The sequence below is a fragment of the Ambystoma mexicanum genome, chromosome 4q (genome assembly GCF_040938575.1).
Source record: "Ambystoma mexicanum isolate Mex_15411 chromosome 4q, UKY_AmexF1_1, whole genome shotgun sequence".
Lineage (NCBI taxonomy): Eukaryota > Metazoa > Chordata > Amphibia > Caudata > Ambystomatidae > Ambystoma > Ambystoma mexicanum.
In genome coordinates this window covers 301477155-301502670 of record NC_090928.1, presented here as the reverse complement: position 1 = coordinate 301502670, position 25516 = coordinate 301477155, and the positions used below count along the sequence as shown (strand labels likewise).

At 46.7% G+C, this 25516-nt stretch overlaps 1 protein-coding gene across 1 annotated transcript in view; it reads right to left on the bottom strand.

The window, feature by feature from the left end:
* Window positions 1–25516, bottom strand: part of SYNJ2 (synaptojanin 2) — a 1190168-nt gene that overhangs the window by 568722 nt on the left and 595930 nt on the right. Inside the window, exon 7 of the mRNA XM_069607872.1 lies at window positions 20330–20426. Coding sequence (XP_069463973.1) covers window positions 20330–20426 — 97 coding nt within the window. The remainder of the gene's footprint in view (window positions 1–20329; window positions 20427–25516) is intronic.

Below are 25516 nucleotides of genomic sequence, written 5' to 3'. Positions count from 1 at the left end.
CTTCTTGGTTTCTATTCCCGTGAGGTGGAGTGTTTTGCTCAACAGAATGCCCACCCCTTCCTTCTTAGTACTTCTATGAGAGGCCCAGAAATTACTCCCAATTTCCTTCCCCTTTATCATCGATTCCTTTCCCTGTTTGTAGTGGGTTTCCTGTAGGAAAAGGACCATCAGCCTTTGTTTGTGGAACATGTTGCTAGTCAGAGATCTCTTGTTCTGAGAATTTAAGCCTTTAACATTCAGTTTGCCTATCCTTCCTTCAACCATTATCCTTAATCTCACTTTCGTTGTGCGCCTCCGTGAGTTCCCAATGCTGAGCCCATTGTAAAGCAAAAGGCCATGGCTCGATCTGGCTATTTCCCTTTCTTCCAACAATTCCCCCCCCAATCACTCCCCCGACTTGCCTTTTTCCACCCTCTCCCCATCCCTTGTTCCCTCCCTCCCATTTCCATTTTCAAGGCGTTCGTTCACGTCTCCCAACACTCATTGGGACTAGTCAACGAACCACCAGGGACTCTGTCCCAGCCAAGTATGAAACAGTTAACGGTATTTCCATCTCTGTCTTCATGTCAGAACTTTTTTGACCACCCCCCCTTCACCATTGACAGTGGGGTTTCCATGTAGATCTTTCAATTCCTCCGCCCAGGTTATTAAACTTGCCCCATCAACAACTCAACAACCGGTGGAAATCAACAAACCAGCCCCTTAACTTCAGAGGCAGAACATGGTGCCAACATGGCGCTCGGTCATAAAGCCTTGGGGCTTAAAGCCTCAGCATCTTCAGTGCCCTTGCACGTTGCCACCAAACCAAGGAGAGGATTGCCCCCTCCTTAGGAAATAGTTTCTGGGTCACTTAAGGTATCTCTCAGATGTCGATGAGGGGTGTCTGGTTTTTTTAAACTTGCAGGTCCCCTTCACTTTTGCTTTGCCTCTGAACATGTCCGGGCCACTGGGGGAACAGATTGGGTCCCGAGTGTCTCCTTCACGGCTGCTTGAGGGGCCGGCCCGATCACCCACCAGGTCCTCCGTAGTCCTCTGAATGTCTTCCTCAGACACCAGATGATGCTTCTCCCCTTTCCATTCAAACGCCAGGCAGAAGTGGTGACCCCAGCGATACCTGACCCCCTTCTCCTGGAGCCATCTGGTGAGATTACCACACTTCTTCCTCATTAGCAGGGTGAGAGCCGAATGATCCTGAAAAATGGCTACCTTGGAGTCCCCATATTGTATGCTCCCAAGAGTCCTAGCTTTGTCCAGGATTTTAGCCTTATCCTTGTAGTAATGTAATCGTGCCAACACTGAGCGCGGGCCCTTACCTCCCCCTCCCGCGCAGTGAACTCTGTCCAGTTTGATCTCCTTGTCCGCTTAAGGCCCCAAAACTATCCGTATGATGTCATGTACCTTGCCTTCTAGTCCCAGCTGGCTTTCACCCTCAGATTCCACCAGGCCAAAGATGCGTAGGTTGTTTCTCCTCTTTCTGTTTTCCATATCGTCTACCTTGAATCGTAATTCCTCCTCACAACGTTGCACCTCCTTGAACCTTGCCTCCATTTCAGTTTCCAGGAGAGTTGTGGAGAGTTGGTTGTTTCCGACTCCCTCCATGTGGTCTTCTAGGGTGGTTTCTTTCGTTGTGAGGTCTGTGAGCTTGGCACCCATATCCGTTCTCAGTCCGAGGATTTCCTCTAAAATCATCTGGATGTTGTTTTGGATGGCCCCCAGATCAGGGGCTGGGATGGCAGGGCCTCCGGAGACCATCTCGTCCTCAACGGCACAGAATTGGTACTTGGAGAGCACTTCCTTCCAACTCATAGAGGTCGTGCCGGGGGTGGATGTGGTGGTTACCCTGTGTCCAGTAGGCAATGGTGAGAGTGCTGCTTTCAAGGTTGTGACTGTCTCCTCGATGGTGCTCCCGCGGTGTCACCGTGTCTGTGGTTGTTGGCAAATGGATTTGGTCAGATCCGTGGGGACTAATGGGTATCTCCTGGGCGCCAGGCTTTGGGTCCTGGCGGACGGGTCTCGGTACCTTCCTATGCCTGAGGTGGCAACGGGTGGGAGCGATGGACAGCCTGGGGATGTTGCGGTTCTTGGGTGGGGGTATGTGGGCCCAGTCCAGAGCAGGGGAGGGCCCCTTCACAGTGTGTCTCCAGGTAAGGTTGTCTCTCGCCCGGCGATGACCTCTTTTGAACTGGGTCAGCTTGTCAGATGTTTGCCCCCAGTGGGGCCCCTCCTGTCAGCCCCTCAACCGCAATGAGGCCCAGTATGTGTCCTCCCAGCCAGCTGTGCTGAGGGTGCGCTCCCGCGTCGGCCCAAGCTGGGGGGGACCTCGCTGGTGATATGGGCCTCACTGCCAAGGATCAGTGACGCGGGCCCCGTAGTGCCCCCCGCTGCTTTCCAGCTGTCCCAGGTGCGTACCTCCTCCTCCCGGGTAGCAGCAACTCAGTGGTTGTCTAGTGGGCCCCTCCGTAAGGGCAGTAGGGATCACGGGTGTTCAACTTTGCCCGGGGGGGTTGTCCCTTCTCTAGGTGGTGGTCCCTTTTGGGATCCAGTCCAGCTGGCCCAGATTATCGGATATTGGCCCGCCTGGGGGGCCCTCCTGTCAACCTCCTCACCTGTGTTGCAGCTCTATATGTGTCCCCCAGCTGTGGTGAGGGTGTGCTCCCGCGTCAGCCCAGGCTGGGGGATCTTCGCTGGGGGTATGGGCCTCACTGGCAAAAATCAGTGGCTCGGGTCTCGCAGTGCCCCCCTCCGCACTCCGGCTGTCGTGTGTGCTTCCTCCTCCCCGGCAACAGGCAATCACTGGTGTCTAGTGGGCCCCCACTGTGTGGGGGCAAATGCTATTCAGATTTGCCCTGGGGGGGTGCCCTCAACGGCCTTGTCTCCTCGCACTCCCCCCCCTTCTCTTGCCGTCAGCCCTCTTTGTGTGCAGCCTGCGGTGCGCACCCCTGCTGTGGCCCAGCGCACAGTGATTACGTTGGTGGGGGTGGGGGCAGGCCTCGGCGCGGGGAGAGCAGCGAGGGATGTCCCCTCCAACATGTAGCTCCTATTTTGGGTCCGACACCTTGTCCCCAATCTATGTGCGGTCGCGAGCCGGGAGGCTGGACTCTCTTTCCCCGGCCCGCGTTGCGCAAGTCCTGGGAGGCGGATAGGAGCCCGCGGGGCAGAGGCAGCTCCACCGGACCTCTGGAGTCACTCCAAGCGCCGCTTGGCAGGCTTCGGCTGTGTGTCCTGGGTGTGGGCAATTTCCAGCTGGGCTGGTGAGACACCTCCGTGGCTCGGATGTCGAGGGGCTTTGCGGTCTTCTTTAGGCACTTGGGACATGGCTATGGGGGAGGGGTGTCCGCTATCTATGGCAGCATTTCTCAGCTCCTGGAGGACCTCCAGACTCGCGGGTTGGACCCTTCAGTGGGCACTATGTCCCGACTGCCTTTTCACATGTCTACGTCCGAGATGGAGACCTTTCTCTGGTTGAACTCTGCATATTCTCCGGGGCTGAGTGTGGAGCTCTCGGCTCAGGAAGCCATGTTGCCTGCGCCCCCTGGCGCCCTCTCTTGCTACATTTCTAATGTGGATCAGGCAGTTGTTCATAGAACACTTTTATTTCCTATCTTCCAGGCCTTTTTGTAGGGCACCTTTTAATAACCGATTTTCAGAACCATAAGATCAACATATGTCCACAGGAGACGCATCTAGCTCGAGATGCCCCTGTCCCCAAACTTGTGGGATGGGGTATACATAGATATTGCTCGTCATACTCCACACACGCCAGAGGGGTTGCAACATACATTCACAGATTCCTACAATTCAGGCTACATGAACAAATCACAGGTGAGGAAGGCTGATTCTTAATCCTAGCAGGGGTGCTATACGGCATGAGGCTCCTACTCCTGAACATATACCCCCAAACACAGACACCCCATCAGTGTGCCAGACATATGCATAAATTCCCATCCTATGAGATAATCTGGGTAGGCGACTTCAACCTGGCTCTTACACTAGAGATGCAAAGATCTACAAAAACACAGTAGGCCTTCCCTCAGGCGGCAAAGGCATGGTCCACAATCACTACATACCATGTCCTCGTCGATATATGGAGGGGTCGAATACCATACCACTAGGGAGTACACCTTTTTCTCAGGGATCCATCACAGCTCATCGAGGATCGACTACATTATGGCGTCCAGCTCCATTAACAGGAAGGTCACAGGAACTAGTATACTCCAGAACCATCTCAGATCACTCACCGTTATTGGCCCAATTTTCATACCTCATGAATCCCCCCAAGGGCACTCCGTTGGCGGTTCAAAGCCGCGGCCATAGAGGTTGTGGTGTTTAGCACCGAAATAGGTCAAGAAACAAGAACTTACTTCCAAACTAACGACAGCTCAGTCCCGGACCAGAGCACAATATGGGAGGCCTTTAAAGTTTACATCAGATGGTGCTGCATTTCCAAACAAGGGGGGATCCTGAAAACGATCTGCAGGTCCATGAGCAGACTAGAAGACCTCATTAGAGAATTGGAAAACGAACAGGCCAATGCAGACACTCTCGAAGTACAACGAGAGCTGAAAGGCCGTAGAGATGAGTATAACCAGTTAGTGACAAGCAAAGAAACATTTCTGGGTGACCCAATATCGGCGGCAAGGTACAGGGAGGGAGACCGGCCGAGAAAAACATTGGCCTGGGCCATAAGATAGGAACAGCAAAATACCCCCATAGTGGAGATCATAGGTTGGGAAGGCTCTACCGTTAAAGACCTACAAGGGATAGATAAAGAATTCTGCAAGTTCTACAATAGGCTGAGAGTCTCGTCACACATATGGACACGACGTTCTGACATGGTACCTTGATGAAATAGCACTGGGCTGGTTGGATCGTGACCAGGGGATGCCCTAAACGCCCCGATCTCGGAAGAAGAGATTCACGAGGCAATCAAGTCACTCCCCAACGGCAAAGCACCTGGGTTGGATGGGATCACAGCCAAATTTTATAAAGCATATGCAGATATACTAGTCCCCCAACTATTGCGTATGTACGAAGGGGCCATGGCGACCAGGATCCTTCCAGAGTCGACCAGATCGGCACTGGTGACTGTGCTTCCTAAACCAGGTAAAGATCCCAGGCAGCTAGTGTCCTTCAGACCATTATCTTTAATCAACACTGATAACAAGATTTTGGCAAAAATACTAACTGAACGGCTGCTACCGCATATGCCAGCATTGGTACTTCCTGACCAGGCCGGATTTATCCCGGTCCGCTCCACACAGAAAAACTTGAGACGGTTATTCACTCTAATACATAATGTGAACCCTGAGATCCCTATAGTAATAGCAGCCCTCGATGCAGAGAAGGCCTTTGACTCCATCAAGTGGCCTTTTCTCTTTGAGGTGCTCAGGCGATCTGGTATGGGCCTTACGTACATCAGCTGGGTTTGGCTGCTATATACGACTCCCAGGGCTGCAATATACACGAACAGCATTGTCTCAGAATACATTTATCCCATGCGGGGAACTAGGCAGGGCTGCTCCTTCTCCCTCATCCTATTTGCCCTAGCTATGGAACCTCTAGCATGCCACATTCGGGAGCTACATATGCAAAGACGATCTGCGTAAACTCATCGCGTACCATCATATCCTTATACGTGGATAACATATTATTATATGTTAAACATCCCAGACTGAACCTGGCCCCCTTAACTCAAGAAGTGGTCAGATTAGGAGAACTATCAGGACTCAAGAACAACTGGAATAAATCAGTCCTACCGTTAACCCCCAGGGTGCAGTGGGCCGATGTGGGTGGGGGCTTTCGGTGGTGCTCTCAAGGACTGCGATACTTGGGCATCATAGTCTCCACGAAGGTCAACACACTGTATAATGACAACTACATAAAAGTACTACAAGCCCTAGAACAGAAAGTAGAGTCGTGGATTCTACTTCGAATATCCCAAGCTGCTCGCATCGCTTTGGCCAATATGGTCATATTACCCAAGATGATCTATATTTTCAATAACGTATCAATATGGCCCCCCGGCCCACTATTGGACCTGCGCTAGGAAAATGATGATCAGGCTGGTGTGGGCAGGAAACTGAATAGCATACGAAACACTAGTGGCCACTTACGTACACGGAGGAATGGAATACACAGTATTACAATCATACTATCTAGTGGCCCAACTGCAATACAGAGCGGGCTGGAATCCACCACACCCCAAACACAATGGTGGCAAAAGCAGTATTGCTCCCGAATAACTTAGTGGGAATGCTATTAAGAAATCGGGGCGCAAACCCGAGAGATGAAGTCCAACCGACTGCAGTGACATGTAGAGCATGGGAACGACTCGGCTGCCTTCTAGAAGCTTCCCCAACTACCACCTAGAACTGCCGATATATAATGTAATAGGCATCCCGCTCACCCACGAAAAGTCATTCCAAGAACATTTCCAAAAACCTTGTATTGGACGGGCGGTTCCTACAATGGGGTGAGCTATGGGCTAAGAGGGAGCATAACCCGGTCACTCTACTCCAGTACTATAGACTCAGAGGGGTACTACAAACGAAATGGCCGGATTTACCAAGAGCTCTTGTCCCGGAGGGGGGTGGGGGTGGATAGGGAAGGGAGGGAGGCTGTGGGTAAAGTTGGTTAATGGTTGTAACTTAAAAATCAATAAAGTTTTTTAAAAAAATAAACGATTTTCCTAGGATATAAGAATGTTCCTAGATTTTCCTAGAATGTAAGTTTTCTTTCTTATAAAACATTCCTGGTGGTTCAGAGGCTTGTATGGAGCAGAGGCCCCAGCAGACAATGTCTGTGGGAATCCTCCTCTATTCTGGACTGCCGCTCTTTCTGGCAGCTGGTGTAGTGCCGGCCTACCTATCACGTGGCATCCCGCTGCAGGCTGTCGTGCCGAGTCACCTTATGCGACCCGGCCTCCCCACATCCTGCTGTGGAATCATCCTTCTGGGTGCGGCAGGGCCTCCGACATTCTCATGGAAGGTGTGGTTGGCAGGGGGTCCCACATTTACGCCGGCACCGCTCAGTATTTGGAAACTGTCTCCCTGCCTCCCCTGACAGGGCTGGTTAAGCAGCCCTGTCACAATAGTCACTGGACAAAAAAAGTAGTTTGAGGCATTGTTTATTCCCACACTGACACCACTGTGTTCCCAAGTGTGTTTTATTTTAATCAGGGTTGTTTTTTCATGTTTTATCATGACTATATTTAGCCACATCAACAACAAGGCTACTGCTTCTCTCCACACCTTCTCCCCGTCAAACTGCTGTAGTCCTGTTTGCTCACTGCACAAAACCCCATGATAGCTCTCACTGAAAAATATAATCCTGTTCTCACACTATAGGCTTCCATGTATGGGTCTGGTATCTCTATAAAAAGACACCATCTAACCTAACATTGCCAGCTTACAAGTGGCTGAGGTCTCTGAATTCAGAACAAGAGCCTTCAGCATCAACCAAAAACATCCTCAAGATGTCTCTGGTACATCAACCAGTGGCAGATTCCTCAACGAATTGGAGTTGACAGAAGAGTAAGCAATACCCCTCCTGATGCTTTGGTAGACCACTGTAAGTCACTAGTGGTGAACCACGAATATTGCCTGCATGAAAGATTGCTGTTGGAAATCTTTCTACTATTTTGTATTGCTCTCCGTACCCTTACTGGGGGATGCCGTCCTGGCAGCACTGACCATGGACTCACAAATGTATTACACCTCAATGCTCTGCGTGGCTTCTACTGCGGGGGCATAGTACCACAGTACTTCAAGGGCATCTTTTCTTTCCGTTGTGTCCCCCTTCATCTCTCTTGCTCACTGCTACACCTGCCGTCCCATACTTCCATAGTGTAACCCTTCAGGTTAATAGTCCAGCTTTTGGCTTAGTTGAGATAAGAACTGTATATTTGCATTACTTTTCTCTACCTCTTTCCCATTCTCCACTATTTGGCAAAGATTTGTTTTAGCACTGCAGCCCACAACTCGCTGGCATGTGCTAATTTAACACATTTTAACTTGTTTGGTGTGCACAAAATAGACTTTCCACATCTCATAAAAATGGTTATCATGCGTCTCTATTCATTAAAGACAAGGCAATACCACAATTTAAAAATGAGTTTAGCACACGGAGGTACAAAATAAGAATCTTATGCAAAATTTAATAAAACACCGAAAATTGAGAGCCAACTATTTGGGCTATTGCCATGGCTCCAAGGACCTACATTGTACGAGCCTTGATCAAAAAACGGATTATGTCTTTCAAGAGGTGTACCTGGTAGTAGTATTTCTTGGTGAAGTCCTGAATTTGTCTCTGGTAAGATAGGTTATCTTCAAAGGTGATCCCCAAGTACTTTGCACGAGGGACTGCAGTGAGGAGGAAGGCCCGTAGACTGAAGCTAGGTGTAAGGGAGATGGGGTTGGATGGGGGAGTCCAAGAAAGGATTTCAAATATGGAGGTGTTGTGGCATAGGTTAAGAAACATCTAGTAATGGGTGTTGCATTGGGTATCATTCGGTCAGATTTGATATATCCATCCATCCCGAATGAGAGCAGAGTATTCTCAGTGTACATTTGGAAGGAGTAAGGTATGGATGAGTGAGGTTTTCTAACAGCTTGACATAGAGGTTGAAGAGCCACGTGGCCAACACAGAACCTTGATGGACTCTTAAAGTAGCCATTGCATTCCAGGGACATGGAAGTTACCCAAACTGACCGCTGCACAGACAGGATGTGGTCCAGTTTTAGGCAATGCCAAAAATGGTAATCGAGTGTTCCAGTCTTTTTATAGGAGAGTTTGGTGGTACACTGTACCTAAAGTGGTGGATAAGCCAAGAAGGAAGAAAATGTTGGGTTGCTTGTTTCCAGTATTTTCATACATTTTTCTTTTATGAATGTAAGGGCAAGCTTTGTTAGGTCTTAAGCCAGAACAGTTCTCACGGAAGAGGTTGATGAGTTGGCCTTGGCTGTAGGTTCCTTAAGAAGTGTGATATTGGTTTTCTCCATGCCATCCAGGATACCATCTTAATGGACCATGCTATTGATGAAGGTAGACTGAGCTGGAGCGAGTGTGGAGATGCCCTTGATCGTAATTGGTAGGCAAGGTGATACTTGTTCAGAAAAAGCATTCATGCAGGCAATGGTTTTTATCACCTTTGTGGGGTTATGGTTCAGAAATAGGTGAAGGAGGTGTAACACCCAGAAGCCAATGAGGGGACTTTACCAGATCTGAGTGATTGGGAAACTTAATTGGATGGTACTGATTTTCTCTGCAAATCGGTTTGAAAGGTGATCAGAAAGAATTTATGAACGGATCAAATCTACTGTGCATTTTGACATGTTTAAGCAGTCTATGCATCTGATGTACACATTAATTAACACACATTATATGCAGTGAGTTTCAACAATGTGGAACAATCAATACGTAAAGGTCAATGAGCTGCTGTCCTCAAATATTGCCCTTACTGAAAGACCAATAATATTTGACACTAAACTACCCCCACGACAGAAAACTCATCACTATAAAAAGGTGCTACAGAAAGACATGCCATACCACACTATTCCCCACATACAGACATTTGATGTTCTCCAAGGTTATAATATTGTATTTCGCAGGAGAAATGAAGCGTTGAGGGGTTTATTAATGCTGACGATACCTTTACTTGAAAGGTGGAATTTCTGGCAGTGAAATGTAGGGAATAAAAAGGCTTCCAAGTGCTGCAACAGGCACAGAACCGGACAGGCCTGCTGGTACTTTTCAGTTAGCATTTTGTAGATGTGCATGGATGTTCCCTGTGTAGCCTCAAAATGTAGACAAGTGCAGATTACCATGCTAATGTGCCCACTGTTAAGCTATTGCTCACAAAGCAGGGCATTCTTTATGAGCATGGAACATACAGATGTAACAAAGCATTTCACCACTGCACAAAGCCTTAGTCAGACCACATTTATAACAGTGTGTTCGAAGCTAGGCACAATGTACATAAGATTGATATCCGTGAACTTGAGAAAGTTCAATGTCCGGCAGCCGAATTAAGTCAGTCACTGGAACAGCTAAGTCATGAGAAAGTCAACCTGTTTGGGGTGTTTTACCTCAATTTCAAGGAGGCTGAAATTGGATTGTATTACAATTTCTAAGGGCATGAGTAGATAGGTACCCTGCACATCCACAAAAGAAAGAACAATAAAGAGAATAAAAGCACAGAGCTCCACAGTGAAATGGATGCCATGCAGATGGAGGTTTGTGAAGGGGCACTCACTGGTGCTGCACGGTCCGTCTGCGCCTCTGGCGGTAGCGGATCTGCCGAACGGGACATTGCCACCAAGTACCATCCCTGTGGTGGTGGCGAAGGAAGCTGCACAGGTCATTGACAATGGCTGGATAGCTGTGATAGCTGTCTGCGATCGACTGGGAGGACGAGCCAAATCCAGGATCTGCAGGCAGCCAGTGGGGAGGCAATGTTCTGACTGCCTTGCGCACTACGGATTCCCTGTCCGGAGCAATGACAGACACAGGAGGGGGGCAGAGCTTCAGGACACAAACCCGTCAAGTCCCAAGGGAGTGGCCAGGAACATGCAGGCAACCCCATTGGTACTGCAGACCCTAGGAAGGAGGAGAAAAGGGGGATCCAATGGAGAGAAAGGGAGAGGTTTTAAGAATGAAAGGAATTAGTAATGGGATGGCTTGATCAGGATGTGAGTCTATAACTGGGCATACTGACTTCAAGATAGAATCAGGGGAGAGTAAAGGGCAGTTTTCTCCAAACCAAGAAACAAGGAAAGTAAGAGAAGACTAGGCTAAGCTTCCTGGAGAAATAATGGTGCAAGGGAGCCCATACTGGACATTGGGCAGATGCCAGACAGACAATGGATTGAGACAGAAATAAAAGAATTAAGGCCGCAACTGGTTTTTGTGCATCTTCCCCCATATCATAAGCGATAGCAACGGTGGGATAAATGAGAACGCCATGGAAGCCATACTGAAAGCACTGACAGAAGGACAGCAGCAGTTACAACAAGCCATGCACGGCTCAGGATCAGACCCTTCAATATGCCTAGGAATGTGTTGATGTTGGGTGGGAGGAGTGGAGGAAAGACAGACGAAAAGGATAAGGAGCAGGTGCATCAACTGTTGGTCCCCTATAAATATCGCAAGACAGTGGGGGAGGCTGCACACATTCAGGTAGGGGAGGGACACCAGGGTATAGAGAAAACCATATATATCAAGTGACCTAAAGCTTCTTCTGGCCATGGGTACATGGAGATGTCGTAAGGTATTGCTAACAATACCCAGATTGCCAAACGGAAGAATAAGGCCAACGTCCTGAATGTGCCACTTCAAACTATCCCTCTCATTAAGGAACCATTTCAGCAAATAGGCATGGGAATTGTGGGAGCCTTGGAGCCAACTAGCCGAGGGCATAAGTACCTGCTAGTAGCGGTCGACTATGCAACCAGGTTTCCTGAGGCTTCCCCCCCACCCCCCCCCGAGAGGAACCTCTGCATAAAGCATCTGTGATGTCCCGATACCCTTCATCGCCTGAGTCAGCATACAGAAGGAGATTGTGAAAGACCAAGGGACTAACTTCACCTCCACAGTTATGAAACATGTATGCACAGTACTCCACATAAATAACAGTTTAGAGTTATCCACTTGAAAAGGGTCTGAGGTCATAGATAAAGTCATGGGTCCAGTCACCTACAAGGTTCTATATGATGACAGCAGACCACTGATAACACGTATACCTCTTGAAACAGTGGATTTGAACTCCCTCTCTGAGTAGCATTGATGAAGACGGACAACTCAGAGCCTGCAGAAATGCATCCAGGAATGACTGAAATCAGAGTGGAAAGATGTAATATCGATCCAAACTTGGAACCCGAACAGAGGAGACAATTGGACTCAGTACTCCACACCTACCAGAAAATCTTCTCATCCCTTCCCAGAAAAACCAAGGAAGTAACCCACAGCATCCAGACCTTACAAGGCTGCATTATTTGGTTGTGACCTTATAGGATTTTAGAGGCACAAAAAGCAGCTGTCAGTCAAGAAATTCAGAACTTGTGTGAGATGGGCATTATAGATTCATCAACAAGTGAGTGGTGTTCACCTATCATATTGGTGCCTAAACCAGATGGAGGCATGGAGTTTTGCAGGAATATTAGATAATTAGACATGCTTCAATGCTTATCCATGCCACGCATCAAGGATTTGCTAGAATGCCTAGGCCAATCCAAGTACATCACAACCATGGACAAAAGGATGTTAGCAGATCCCATTACAAATAGAGCATAGGGAAAAGACAGCCTTTGCCACTCCCAGTGGCTTATACCATTTTAGAGAACTGCCTTTCGGTCTGCATGGTGCTCCGTAACCTTTCAGAGATTGATGAACAAAACACTGCAAGGCCATCAGGCATACGCAACTGCAACTTGATAACATCATTATATATAACCTGGGCTGGGAGAGCCAAATACCCCACCTAGGTCGGGTTCTAGAAGCACTAACGACAACTGGACTAAAAATAAACCCAAAGAAAACTACAGTGGGAACCTCACATACCAGATACCTTGGGTATTATATGGGAAATGGTGTGCTACAGCCTCAAAGAGACAACATAGAAGCCATACATCACATTCATTTTCCCATGTCTCCAAGGAGGTCTGTGCCTTTCTGGGGTATGCTGGGTAGTACAGTCACTTCATCCCACACTTTGCGACCATGGTGGCCACGCTGATTGACTTACAAAAAAATAAGCCTGCCAGCCTCGAGTCCACAAGGATGATATAAGCAATCCATGCCTACGAGGGCCTTAAGGCAGCTCTGGATGTCAACACAATCCTGCATCGTCCCGATTTCTCAGCACTGTTTCTCCTACACATGGATGTGTCTTGAACAGGGTTAGGGGCTGTCCTTATTCACGGTAAAGGGGGTTGAGGAGCGTCCTGTGCTATGTGAGACTAAATTCCCTACCATTGAAAAAGAGAGTCTCGCTGTCAAATGGGCCATTTAGGCATTGAGATATTACCTCTTGGGACACTGCTTTACCCTAGTTATGAACCATAACCCCCTGTCTTTGAAGGCACAAGGAGAGTAAACCCCGGTTCTGCAGTGACTTGTAGCTCTACAGCCACTTACTTTCACAATGACTCACTTGCCTGGCCGGCTGTTACAGGCTGATTTTGTTTATAGGTCTATTTCCCCACCCAAACGTCAGGGCTTGAGGAGGGGGGGTTAATATGTGGCAGATCCGCAGAGCAAGGCAACGCCATCAAGTGACACCCTGTGGAGGCGAAGCCAGCTCTGCGGGTCGTTGACGCCAGACATGTAGCTGCAACAGCTGCCCTCGTCCCGACTGGGAGGATGAGAAAAATCCAGGCTCCACCAACAGTGAGTAGGGAGACAACGTTCTGTCCACCTCAGATGCTACGGATTCCCCGTCCGGAGCAATGGTGAAAACAGGGGAGAGCCGGAGCTTCACGACACAATACCTTCAAGTTCCAGGGTACGGTGGAAGGAACATGCAGGCAGCCCCAATGGAGCTGCAGACCCTCAGGAGGAGGCGGAAAGGGGCAAACCAATGGAGTGAAAGGGAGGGGGATTTAAGTGGGAAAGAAATTAGTAATGGGGTTCTTATCTTCCGTTGCAGGTGATACTGGAGTAGCTGAGGAGGAAAAGGAGGTCTTTAACTGGGAATATTGACTTCAAGACAGAACCAGGGGGAGAGTAAAGGGCAGTTTTCTCCACACTAAGAAACAAGAAAAGGAACAAAAGAGTAGCGTGGGTCAAGCTTCTTGTAGAAAGAAGACAGTAAGAGAGCCCATACTGTACATTGGGCATCTGTATGGATAGATATTGGATTGAGTAAGAAAGAAAAGAAAGAATTAAAACCGCCATTGGTTTCTGGGATTCTTCCCCCATTTCACAGGGTTCTCTGTGATGGGTTTGGAAGGCCGGCTTATGCAGGTTCTTAGAACAGCAAGATATAATAATGTTACAAAAGTGTTCTTATATAGCGCTCCATGATGGATCCATTCTACTTTTAAGTTATCTAATGGCAGGCATGGTCTCCTAAATTAATGGTATTCAATGAACCCCAGAAGAATGAAGGGACATGCCAGCCCTCCAATGGGATTGAAAGTGAAGTGAAAGTTGTCCCCATATCTGATGCAAGCTCTTAGCTCTCTCTTAAATATGCAGCCAGATAGTGCAACCACTGAATTATTTTTGCAAAACATATTGGAAATTGTTTAAAACAGGATTCTGCTTGGGTTTGAACATACAAGTACAAGAAGGGAGGATTTGTTTTCGTCTGCCACAAATGTAGCTAAGATTTAAGGCATTATTTTTGCCTTCACTTAGATGTGCACTAAACATCGGACAATATCTTGTTAAATGGAAGAAAGATGAACTAAAAGGATATTTTAACTAACTGGTAAATCATTAATTGGCCCACCAGATGTTTTGGACTTCAACTCCCATAATGACTAGCTGCCCGTCACTGGTGAAGGATCATGGGAGTTGTAGGCCAATACATCAGGAGGGTCACATGATAGATGATCAAGCAGCCCTTTAACACAATATTCTCTTACGACTACCATTACCAGAAGGAGTCTGTATCTGGAATGTGCAGCACAGTTACCTTTTTGAATAACAGAACACAATTGTTGTTTAAGCTAAAATGTTACACAAGGGCCAGAATATGTGGTATGACTTTCTAACAGACAATATACAAGAGCACAACCTTCTGCTAGGCTTCCAACTGTGCCCTTACTTCTTTTTCCTCTCTCCATAAAGTTGTATTTGGAACTACTTTGTTGCACATTTTTCCATAAATGGTTTTTGGGATCATACAAATAGTATTTACATACTTTTCTTCTTTAAAACCGTATGAATTCATACAGCAAAAACAGGTTTGAGATACTAGACAAGAAAACCGTTTTTTAAAACCGGTGTTTAGGGGTGACCTTACAACATAACAGTAATATAGCTAAATGAGTATTTAAATTGAAGGCGATCACTTCAGTAATTTGATACACAAGTAATTTCAAATATCCTAGAGAGCAATGTATGTGAACACAAGAACAAAGGCATCAGGGGTGGAGGGAGGGAACCACACCACAAAGCCAAGTAACAAGCCACCCTCAAACGTCCTCTCAAATGTCATCCTCTTTACAGCTGAAAAAAAGGGCTGACTGAATAACCTGACAGAAGTGAACTCGTGGATCTTTGTGTTTCACCCAAATCCGTACTCCTTGAATATCTTTCCCTGACTATCCTCCTGTGCCAATTCCGCAGACTGTGACAGAGCTACAGTGTCAACATAGCATCTAGCCAACGGTCCATCGAAGAGTAGCACTGACAGGGCAAGCCCAGAAGTATTCCAAAACCTCCTGAGAGAGCAACCAGTTAGGAGCTACAAGGTGCAAAAGAAACAGGGTATTCGGGACTGCATCTACCAAGATGTATCAGTTTTAGCAATCCGAAACACACAGTATGTTCCGGAACGCCTTCCAGGGATTAATAAAGATATTTAATGGGGAGGTTTGTAACACATTTCACTACAAATATAGATGGGGGGTTGGATTTAGGTATTTTTAGCTGTGGGGTATGGTGCAGGGATCCTCAAAGGGACAAGCCTAATTTATCCTAACCCTAACCCCCACCTCCCATCAGCAGTGCTTGGGATGGAGAACTGTTTTCTCCATCCCCTGCAGTTGCAGTATTTAATGAGAGAAATACTTCCTCACCCCTTTCCACAGGAAAAACAATTGGGAACTTAATAGGGGGTTTCGTGTCCATTATGATGGCCTTTTAAACACCAGAAACCCACAAAACAACAGCCACAAGGCAAGGGTGGAGCAGAGCAGCAGACTAACATAACCTCCTGCACAGGAAACAACTGAAAGAAATACAAAATGATAACAAGTCTTATCCAGTGGCTCGGAATAGGAAGCCCATTCACCAATCAATTTGTTTGCCTGGGCCAATGGGAGGGTGCTGGCTGAGGGCTTTAAAACTGAGGCTAAGATCCACAGACAGTGTCTTGGAGCTGGGTGCCGAGGAGAGTAGTTTGTTGAGAAAACTGGAGAGCACCAGCGAAGGGGAACCCCCTTGGGCCCGGAAGAGGAGTGCTCTAGTGAGGGTGAGAAGATTCCATCGAAACCCCAAAGAGGGGTGTGTTCAGTGAGGGTGAGAAGATCCCACTGAAACCCCAGGAGAGGGAGGTGCTCCTGTGAGAAAGAGGTGAGCTCATGGGAATCCAGAAAAGGGTGTGCTCCAGTCATGGTGATGAATGGCCCTCAAGACCAGAAGAAAGACCTCTGGCCCAACAGAAAGAGTGGGTGAAATGTAGTTATGGAGAGTGGTTTCGATCCCCAGAAGAAGGTATGTGTAACAGGAGGGGAGCCCCATGAGCCCCAGAGAAGGGGCTTGCTCCACTGACAAGAGGGAATTACTCTGATCCCCGGAGCAGGGGATGTGTAACACAGGGTGGGGGGGGGAGTGCCCCTTGGCACTGCAAGAGCTAAGAAGGTGACATTTGGGACTCCTGGCAAAAGGAGGAAGCCCCTAATACAGAGACAGGATGATAGACCTTGTGGTGCCCAGAAGAAGGGAAAAGGACTGCGATCTAGACTATGGGCCTCATTCCGAGTATGGCGGTAAGGGATAGCGGCCACCGGTAACGAGACCGGTGGCGGTGATCCCTTACTGCCATATTCCGAGTTCCCTTTGCGCCCTCGCCCTTAACGCCTGCTTTGAGCAGGTGTTAAAGTCGAGGGCGCAAAGGGGCCTCCAAGCCAATAACGGTGACCGTAATGAACGGTCACCGTTATTTGCACCTTCCCCATTCCCATTGAGCCCTATGGGGGCTCATTTGGGAATGGGGAAGAGCCTTGGTGAATGGGGAATTACCACCCCGCCAACCTTGGAATGGGGCGGTAATTCCGCCATCCACCAAGGCGCTGCCGGACCGGGTACGGCGTCAACCAAGGCGTTAATAGCGCCATTGGTTAGCGCCGTACTCGGAATGAGGCCCTATACCTTTCTTGTTGATGGCCTTTATATATATTATCCTGCGTTCAAGGATGTTTCCCAAGAACCTTTATGTTACAGCCATGCTGAAATGATTTTCATGCAATGTTCTTATTTTTACTTTTGCTTATCAAATCGCTTTAACTTCATTCTGGTGTTAGAGGTTGGGTGTTCCCTCGGCCATGTGATGCCACTGAATGCTGTGCTGGAGCCCTCCACATCAAATATGACTCCACGATTCGTCTGCATCCTAGGCTTCACTCTTCCCCTGGTTTGTCGGTCTGCCTTAATGGGAGAGCTCCACCCCACCCCCATGGTCCTCCTTCCTCCTCTGCAACCACCTCCATTCCTTGGCTTTCCTGATCTCCACCCCTGTGCCTCCACTGAATGGAGTGTGGGGGGTTCCATCCCCAAACTCTCTTCCGCTCCTGTCACACAAAACTTGCACCCTCCACTGATCACTGCTTGCTCCCCTGTCCCTTTCCGCAAGCCTAACTTTTTCTCACTTAACCTTTTCCTCTCCCTGTCCCTGTCAATCCTTTGCTCTGGTGCAGACCTTTCCACCTCACTGTCAGGTTCTAACTGCCATGCTCATGCTTCGGATCATTGTATCAATCCATGTCTCCTTGTTTCTTGCCCTTCCTAAGCCACCCTTATTGGACCTGCCCCTCAGTTTCCCATCCACATGACAAAAAGAAATGGTCTCACCTGCAGGTCACCACAACCATTTGACGGATGGATGGTTCACCTAGCTGTTGCTGCCGGTAAATTCCATGGGTCGGTCTGGTGTTGAGTGACCTGGGATTTCCAAACATGGGTAAATCCCTGGTGAACTACCGACAATCTTCAGATTACTGCCTTCTCCCTTGGACTCCAAACTTGCTCTCTCTAAAAAGCTTGCTGAGGTGGCAAAATGCAATGTGTAGTGTTTTACAAAACATATGAAACGAATGCAATAGGGCAATAGGCTACCATGGAATAAGAACTAAAGGATAGGGTCAGAATCCACATTAATCAAGGCAATAAATGCTAAATCAGTATCTTAAATAGAGATTTAACAACTAAAGTAAATATGAACAATCTGAACATTTTGCTTGAGGGTGTAATTCAGAATATCTTCTGAGGTGTGCTGCTGCCAGGTCAAGTTCATGTCCATTTGTGAACATAATCCATCTTTGTCACCAGTCTCAAAGGAAAGCTCAAATGGATCAAAAACCCCGTTACATATCGGCCCTTCCTGCAGTACCTCCCATTTCTTGTGGTCACATACGGGGGCAAGCGCGTTCCAGAACTTCGTTGTGGCTTCGGTATCGGTTGCCATGGCGTCTGGCCGTGCAGCAGAGAATGTCACATCAGCTGAGATGTCCCGTGCACAGAGAACGCGTAAGAAGGCTCTGCCCCCCTGCACCATAAAAGCCGAAGGGACTCAGCGGCTTGTTGCTGCTAATTGTGGCGTTACGTTCCTTAGGTTTCATCCCATTCCTGTGCTTATTCCCTTTTTTCTCTTGATAACTTGACTTCCTGGATCTTCGACCCACCTTTGTCTACTTGGATTGTCCTTGCCTGTTCCTTCAACCTGACTTTGAAATCTGTTGCCGACTTCGGATTGTCCTTGGATTGCATTTGCTTTTTCCTCCATTCTGATCAGTGAACCCTGCTGCCGACCTCGGACTCTCCTTGGATTTCCACTGTGCTTTCGCCCTGTCTGGTGAGATTTCTTTTTCTTGCCGCTCTACGCAATTTGAACTATCTTCCTACGTGGAGTACCACGCTGCACATTATAAGACTGCTTCACCAACTTGGCCTGTGTTTGTGCAATTAAGGTAAACCCATCCAATTCTCCTGTATTGTTCAGTACCTGAAAATCATCAGTCTTTCTGATACGTGCGGATTCCTGTAACTATATCATTTGTTCTTGCCTTTTCTACATTAACCGAGTGCATAGTAGTGACGTTTTCCAGTGTATGCACCAACCCGTCACTAGTGCGACCCTCATGCCGCCCGGGTATATTCTTCCTTAATAACCTTCCCATTTGTTGTTTTGTACCTTCCGTTGTTTTCCTTTCAACTGGTACCCATTTTCCCTAGGAATTCCACTTATCAGGTCTGCTGGGTGTTGTATCAGTCATAGTGAGTTTGTGGTTATCACTTGTGCATACTCATAGTCTTGGGTTTTCTTGTAGGTTCATCAATTAAGGTCCAACACCACCTCAACCATTGTCTAGGTACTTAGAGAAATTTCTGATTGTCTAAATAATTCCATATTGCCTGATTGCTTCTAATCATACTCAGTTTTCTTTGAAGCATTGGTTATTGGCGGTATGTGTTCTCCCGCTCTTTTAGGTGATAGACATCTCTGCTGGTTTTTACTCAAACGGCAGTGATGTACATCGTAGAAAAGAGCCCCTCTTAGAGGAAGCCTGAATCACAGAATTCAGGGGAGCTGGAATCCTGGAGGCTGAAACCGAACCTGTTAAATCCTACCTCCCTCCGCGAGGTTGTCTTACCGAGGCTCCAATCAGCATACAGAGTGGTCAGTAACACCTGTGATGGGCCCTTTTATGTGTCAATAACACTTGAGTGAGCATGTGAGACTTGCGGGAGGACGACTGTTCTCCAATTTTATTATTTCAGTCTTGGGAATGACCCAATTCCGCATTTTCACTTCTTTGTGTTCCACCTACACATGCACTTCCCTTTCTGATTCTCAACGTGCCGGTGGAGATAGGCTGCCTGATTTCATAGTCCGCTTTTCTCAAAAGGTAGGAAAACTTGAAAATTAATGGAACAAAGTGCTGTGGTCAGGTTTATCGACTACTGCAAACACTCAGACAAAAAAATGTAGGATATTGATATTTTTAACAAAGCCAACATAGAATTGTATTGTTTCTAGTTCTATCAGACAGACGGTGAACACCTCGTCTGCCGCTGGCAGGTCCAGCTACAATTGGCAATGTGTGGGCGCAGCACAGTGAGATAACTAAACGCTAATAGCAGTTGATGTCATCCTTTCTGACGAACTTTAGAAGAGAAAGCAGACCTTCCAGCTAGACACACCTGTGGGATTCTAGCTACAGCAGCAAAGTACGAGATGTAGCATGAAACCACCTCTTTCTGGATGCCCCAGGCGGACCATTGTAAAATTGTATTTTCAATAAACACTGATTTTTCATGAAATATGAATGCATAAATCTGTACACAGAGAAGACACAGACACATTGGAATGAAGCAGCAGTGATTTGGCAACAAGCATATGTGGAGAGTGTAATGTCCTGCTGTGTGAAAATTGAATCTGAATTACCTTGAAAGCCCGGCTCAGAACCTCTTCTCCACCTTTACTTTTCAACAAGTTGACAATCACTTGCTTTCCGTACTGCTCTTTCAAAAGCATGATGTGCCTGTAACAACAAAAAGGATGATATGGACAATCAAAAGGAAACTGCATTCAGAACATCCAGCAAAGAATGGCAGATAAGCAATCCCACGCCTGCACCAAAGCAGCAGGATCTGACACACATGCAGATAAAGCAACATTATTTCATATTCTATACAGATCACAAATATCCCTGGTAGAAAAGAAAATGTGGGATTGGTGGGGATCCACAGCCTAAAGGTAATCTGCACCCTAATTGAAATGCAGCTTGTGCAAAGAATTACAAGCATTATTAGTACAGAGGTGTTTCAAACACACAGTTGCTTTCTAAGGGTTTTTGTTAGTTCGTAAGAAATTAGAGCATCAAAAATGTTGTGAAGAACAAACCCTTATAGTTCATCATGACTGCTACTTACACATGTATAGTAGAAGTCCACTAGTAGGTACCAAACAGTAATTAAACCTTGAGAAAATGCCTATGAGCATTAAACACACTCAGATGTACAAGTAAAACCAACCAAGATTAAACAATAAAACAACTATTCACCTATCTTTAGTTCTCAAAAATGAACCTATTTGTAAGGTGTGCTGAGTGATGGCAACTGGGTTAGGATAAGTGCTGGAGTCTCTTTACTAGCTGTCCCCGGCCACGCGTTGCTGTGGCTCAGTCTGGTTAAATGGAAAAGAAAGAAAAGAGAAAGCGCACATATCTAATATGTTGAATTTCACAATGGCTCTGGCGGTTCTTCAAGTTGAGGCAGTTTAATTTTTCCGGCGGTGCAACACATTCCTTTACTCCCTCTATTAAATTTCAGAACCTTGCAATAAGGACACACGTCAGTCATGGTACTGATGAGAACATGCCAGCTTAAACTATAATCATCAACTGGGCTGTACCGGAATGCAAGGCGATTGTAATTGCGTGATTACTGAGCACGGAGTCGTGTGTGACGCTGATCTGCTGTTTCACGTTGACGTCTTTCAGCCACTCTTAGCCTGTTGCGTTCATTCTGTTGAGAACAAAGCAGATCTGAAGCTGCAGAACGCGATCTCCGTGCTCGCAACCGTGCATCCTGAAGTCTGGCCACACGTCGCTCTGCTGCTTCCTCGGCACATATTTGAGCCACGGAAACATTGAAATGGAATCGTAAAATATTTAATATAGCGTATGCTGCTTTTACGTCCAACAAAGGGTGCTGTTTTTCAGAAAAGTATGTTTCTACCTGTCACAGGTGTGACATCTATGTATAGTAGGTATATAAAAACACGCACCTATTCGAATGCAACGTTGTGTCAGAATTTCAAAGCAATCGAAGAACTTTCGGAGATTTAAGATTTTGAACAAATGAATATTTACATTTTTATTTATATAGATTTTATTGCATGTCCCCTGCCACAGTGTTCCAATCAGGACGGTTAGATCAGTTGCCTGGGTGGTGGAGCACCGGTGAGATCCACACAGTTACAGCTTCAACTTCTGTCATGTGTTTGTGGCTGAGACATTTCCTGGCCTGGTACTTCAAAGGGCGATGAGGATGTGGTTTGGCTAGCCTGAGGAGTACTGTGGTGGGAGGAGCTGAAGAGGCCTAGCTGTACCTATATCCTTTGATGTGATTTATTTCACCCCTGCCTCGCAGAGCCTTCCCTTCACCCCCAGGGGAGTGTCCAAGACCCAGCAGCAGGGGCTGTGGTAGAAGTAGGCAGTGACCGGCTATCCTAATTCATCTGCACAGGAGCGGCTTACTAATGCAATTATATTTTATTGATGGTCCACTGCTCAAACCTTCCAGTAACTCTTTGCATGTGTATTTAAGACATGCACCATATAGAACATATCAATTCACAGTACTTTCAAATAGATGCCCCATGCTCCACACATTATGGACATGTTCAAATGTGTCTGACAAGATTCTCAGTAATGACCCTTCAATGAATGCGCTTACACTCGAGGATATTGTCAAACTTTTAATAATGAAAAATAAGTAATAAAGAAACATTGCTACAATTATAGTCACTACACATAAAACTCTTAACGTCCAAAAGGTTATTGATGAATAAGCAGCTATCATTGTATTAATGACTTGCCTCTATGTCTACTCAAGATCAATCATATCAGAAGCCTAATAGCACTTGAACAGTAACTGTCTACCTCATCAGATCTCGCTAGGCAACCTCATAGAATCACCTGCCCTCAATACCTCTCCTCTTTCCCAAGGTGACATTAAAGATGGGTAAAACAAATAATCATGCTCACTACTATCCTTAGAAGGTAGGGAGATGAGAGGTGGAGGTGGGATTCCGTAAGCCTGTGATACCCACAATCCAACAAAAAAAAAAAAAAAAAAAATCAAAAAATATTGTATCCAATAACCACCTATCAGAATCAACAGGGATAGCAAAAAGCCCATAAAAATTGGAAACGGTGCTGTAAAAAGGTCTGTCAATGTGGAGTTGACCATGGTGTCATAGTTACTTGTGAATAGGTGGTGAATTGAGTGCCTTAGACAGCATACAGCTCCATTAAAAATATGAGTTATTCTCAGAAGTGAATAGCCAGAGTCATTTGGAGACTCAAATGCCAAAAATACAATTTAGTGGCTTCAAAAATCAGGAACAGACAAATGAGCAGCTTCCCTCTCCGCTCAGTGGCTCCAGTGCTTCTCTATGGGTGGTCCTTCCAGCCTTTGTCCAGTCTGCCTCCTGTCTCTTCCAGCCCTGTCAGAACAGCTCCCTCACCCTGCCGAAGCCAACCTTTTTATAGTCTCAGCTCACTATCAGCAAAAGCAAGATGCTGCTTAGGTCATGTGACACTGTCAGCGTTTACGAGGAGCAATTTGCTGCTAAGGTCATGTCTCACTATCTGCGTTTAAGCAGGAGCATGTTGCTGGTTTATGTAAAAGCAAGGCCGACAAAAAATTGCCTACACCTTTCAACCAGTAACGCGTTTCCTATCATGCTACAGCTATTTCCCCCATATCCGGCTTTGCTGGAAACATTGTTGTTCTTTAAATAATAATAATTATTAGCTAGAATATTTAGTTTTGTTAACTATAAAACACAATGAAAATGGCACACCATTCCTAGACTGTTTGGAGTTCATCCCAGAAATATTGTTTACGCAATGTGCTGTGTGTTCCATAACAAAGATAAGATTTTGCAGACAAGAAAACCAAACGAAACGTAATTTCACGGTTAATTGTGAATTCTGCTCATTGTCTGAATACATTTTTAATGCAATTACAGTATATTTGACTTGAAATCCAGCACATGACTTGCGAAACAGCTCAATCCCATCATTCAGGCAAAATTATATGTCACACTCCCGCTCCCCCGAAAGCACCCCACCAACTAGGCATCGGTTGGCCATAAAAAGCCAAGTATGCCACTTGGCGCAGCACATGGTCAAGTGCCACAGAAGAAGTACTAGTCATGTTGTCCCAGACAATATTGTACCATGTTGCAGGCATATGGAGTGGTCATTCTGAGTTGCCACATGCCCTGGTGAGTGCGGTGCACCATGCTAGGCTAGGAACAGTGGGGGGTGACGACAGGCAAACATCTGTTTTTAGGTGCGAGAGGATGAGCACCGGGAAGTCCATGTGCCGTTTTAGAACAGCTGGCTTGAGCTTAGTGGAAGGCTGGAAGTGAGGGATGCCAAGCACCTTCAGGGAGCCAAAGTAGGGTTGGAAGTTACACCAAAACAAAGAGAAAAGTAGGCAGACTCCTACAGGACCACTGTTGAAGTCATGACATCTGAGGGGCAGGTAGACAGGAGCCTCATCAATGTTCTAGAAGTTTGAGCCTCTGGGAGTGGTGAATCGCAGACAGACACTGCTCACTGGGAGGGGAATGAACAAGAAGTGCCGCGTACTACTTTTGTAACAGTCTGTACATTTCTTAAATCATTAAACGTTGTGTCATGAGTGCTTCACAGTATAAAAGAAGATGCTCAAGCGACTCATTGGACTCTGAACACAATCTACAACATTCAGAATGACGGTCTACTTTTTTCCATTTAACAGAGTTTATCCTAGTCGGCAGAATATCTAATCTGAATCTCATAAATTAATAACCCACTTTCCAGGAGGGGTATTTGCAGAGATATTACGCACAAATTCCCAACTTTATAAGGCCTATGGTTGTATTCGGATATCTCTTATAACCCCCCCGTCCGTTCACATGTTCGCACCAGTCAGCGCGCCACAGTCTTTTTTTATAGCTCCCGGGGGTGCGTGCAATAGCTCTCCCTCCAGGCCCCACTCTTCCAGTTTGTTAGTAGTACTGTCAACGAGACTGTTACTGAGGGGGCCTTCCCCTTCTTTAAAATCTGCAAACAGTGTGTTCTGGAGGCAGTTTTAAATTTCAAGCATAATAAAATTCTCTTAAAGACTATCTAGGCTTCTAGTGATCGGAGACCTAATTCATATCTAATGATACTAATAGGTGTGGCCTAGGGTAGCCTTAAGGCTTTCTTCCATATGAAACCTTCCAAGTGGCAAAGGTCTTCTTGCAGCAGGGCATAATGGATCTCAGCACCATAAGTCAGCACAGGGATAATTTTAGATTTGTAGAATTTCAAAGAGAGGAACTATAGAACATTTGTCAAACTTATGGTAGCAATTTATCATCTGTGCAATAGCTTTTAACGCCTTTGTGTAGAAACCTTCCATTATTAATTTCTTAGCAAGAGTATTAAAGATGTCAAAGCCCAGGTACTTCGGGCTGTCAACTTCAGCAACCTGTTCTCCACCCAGCCATACTGGCTTTTAGCTTTACACGTTTATCAGCTGTTAGAGTAATTACATGTGTTTTCCCAGTGTTTATGATTGAATCATTTTCTTTGCAATAAGTATGTAAACCATGGGGGCGTGGCTAGGCGGCCATGCGGTGAGACGCACAACAGGGAAGCTCCCGTAAGATCCTGTAAATAATCCGATCAAAACTGACTTAACGGACTCCAAACTTGACAGGCAAGCGTCGGAAGGTCCATCAACCACTCGTTCCGAATCCGGCGCAGAATCGGACCGGGGAACGTTGGAAAAAGTGCAGCAAACTCACAGCGAGCCGGAGGCAAGATGGCGGCCCGCTGAGGACAGCCCAGCAGAGCGGCGACCC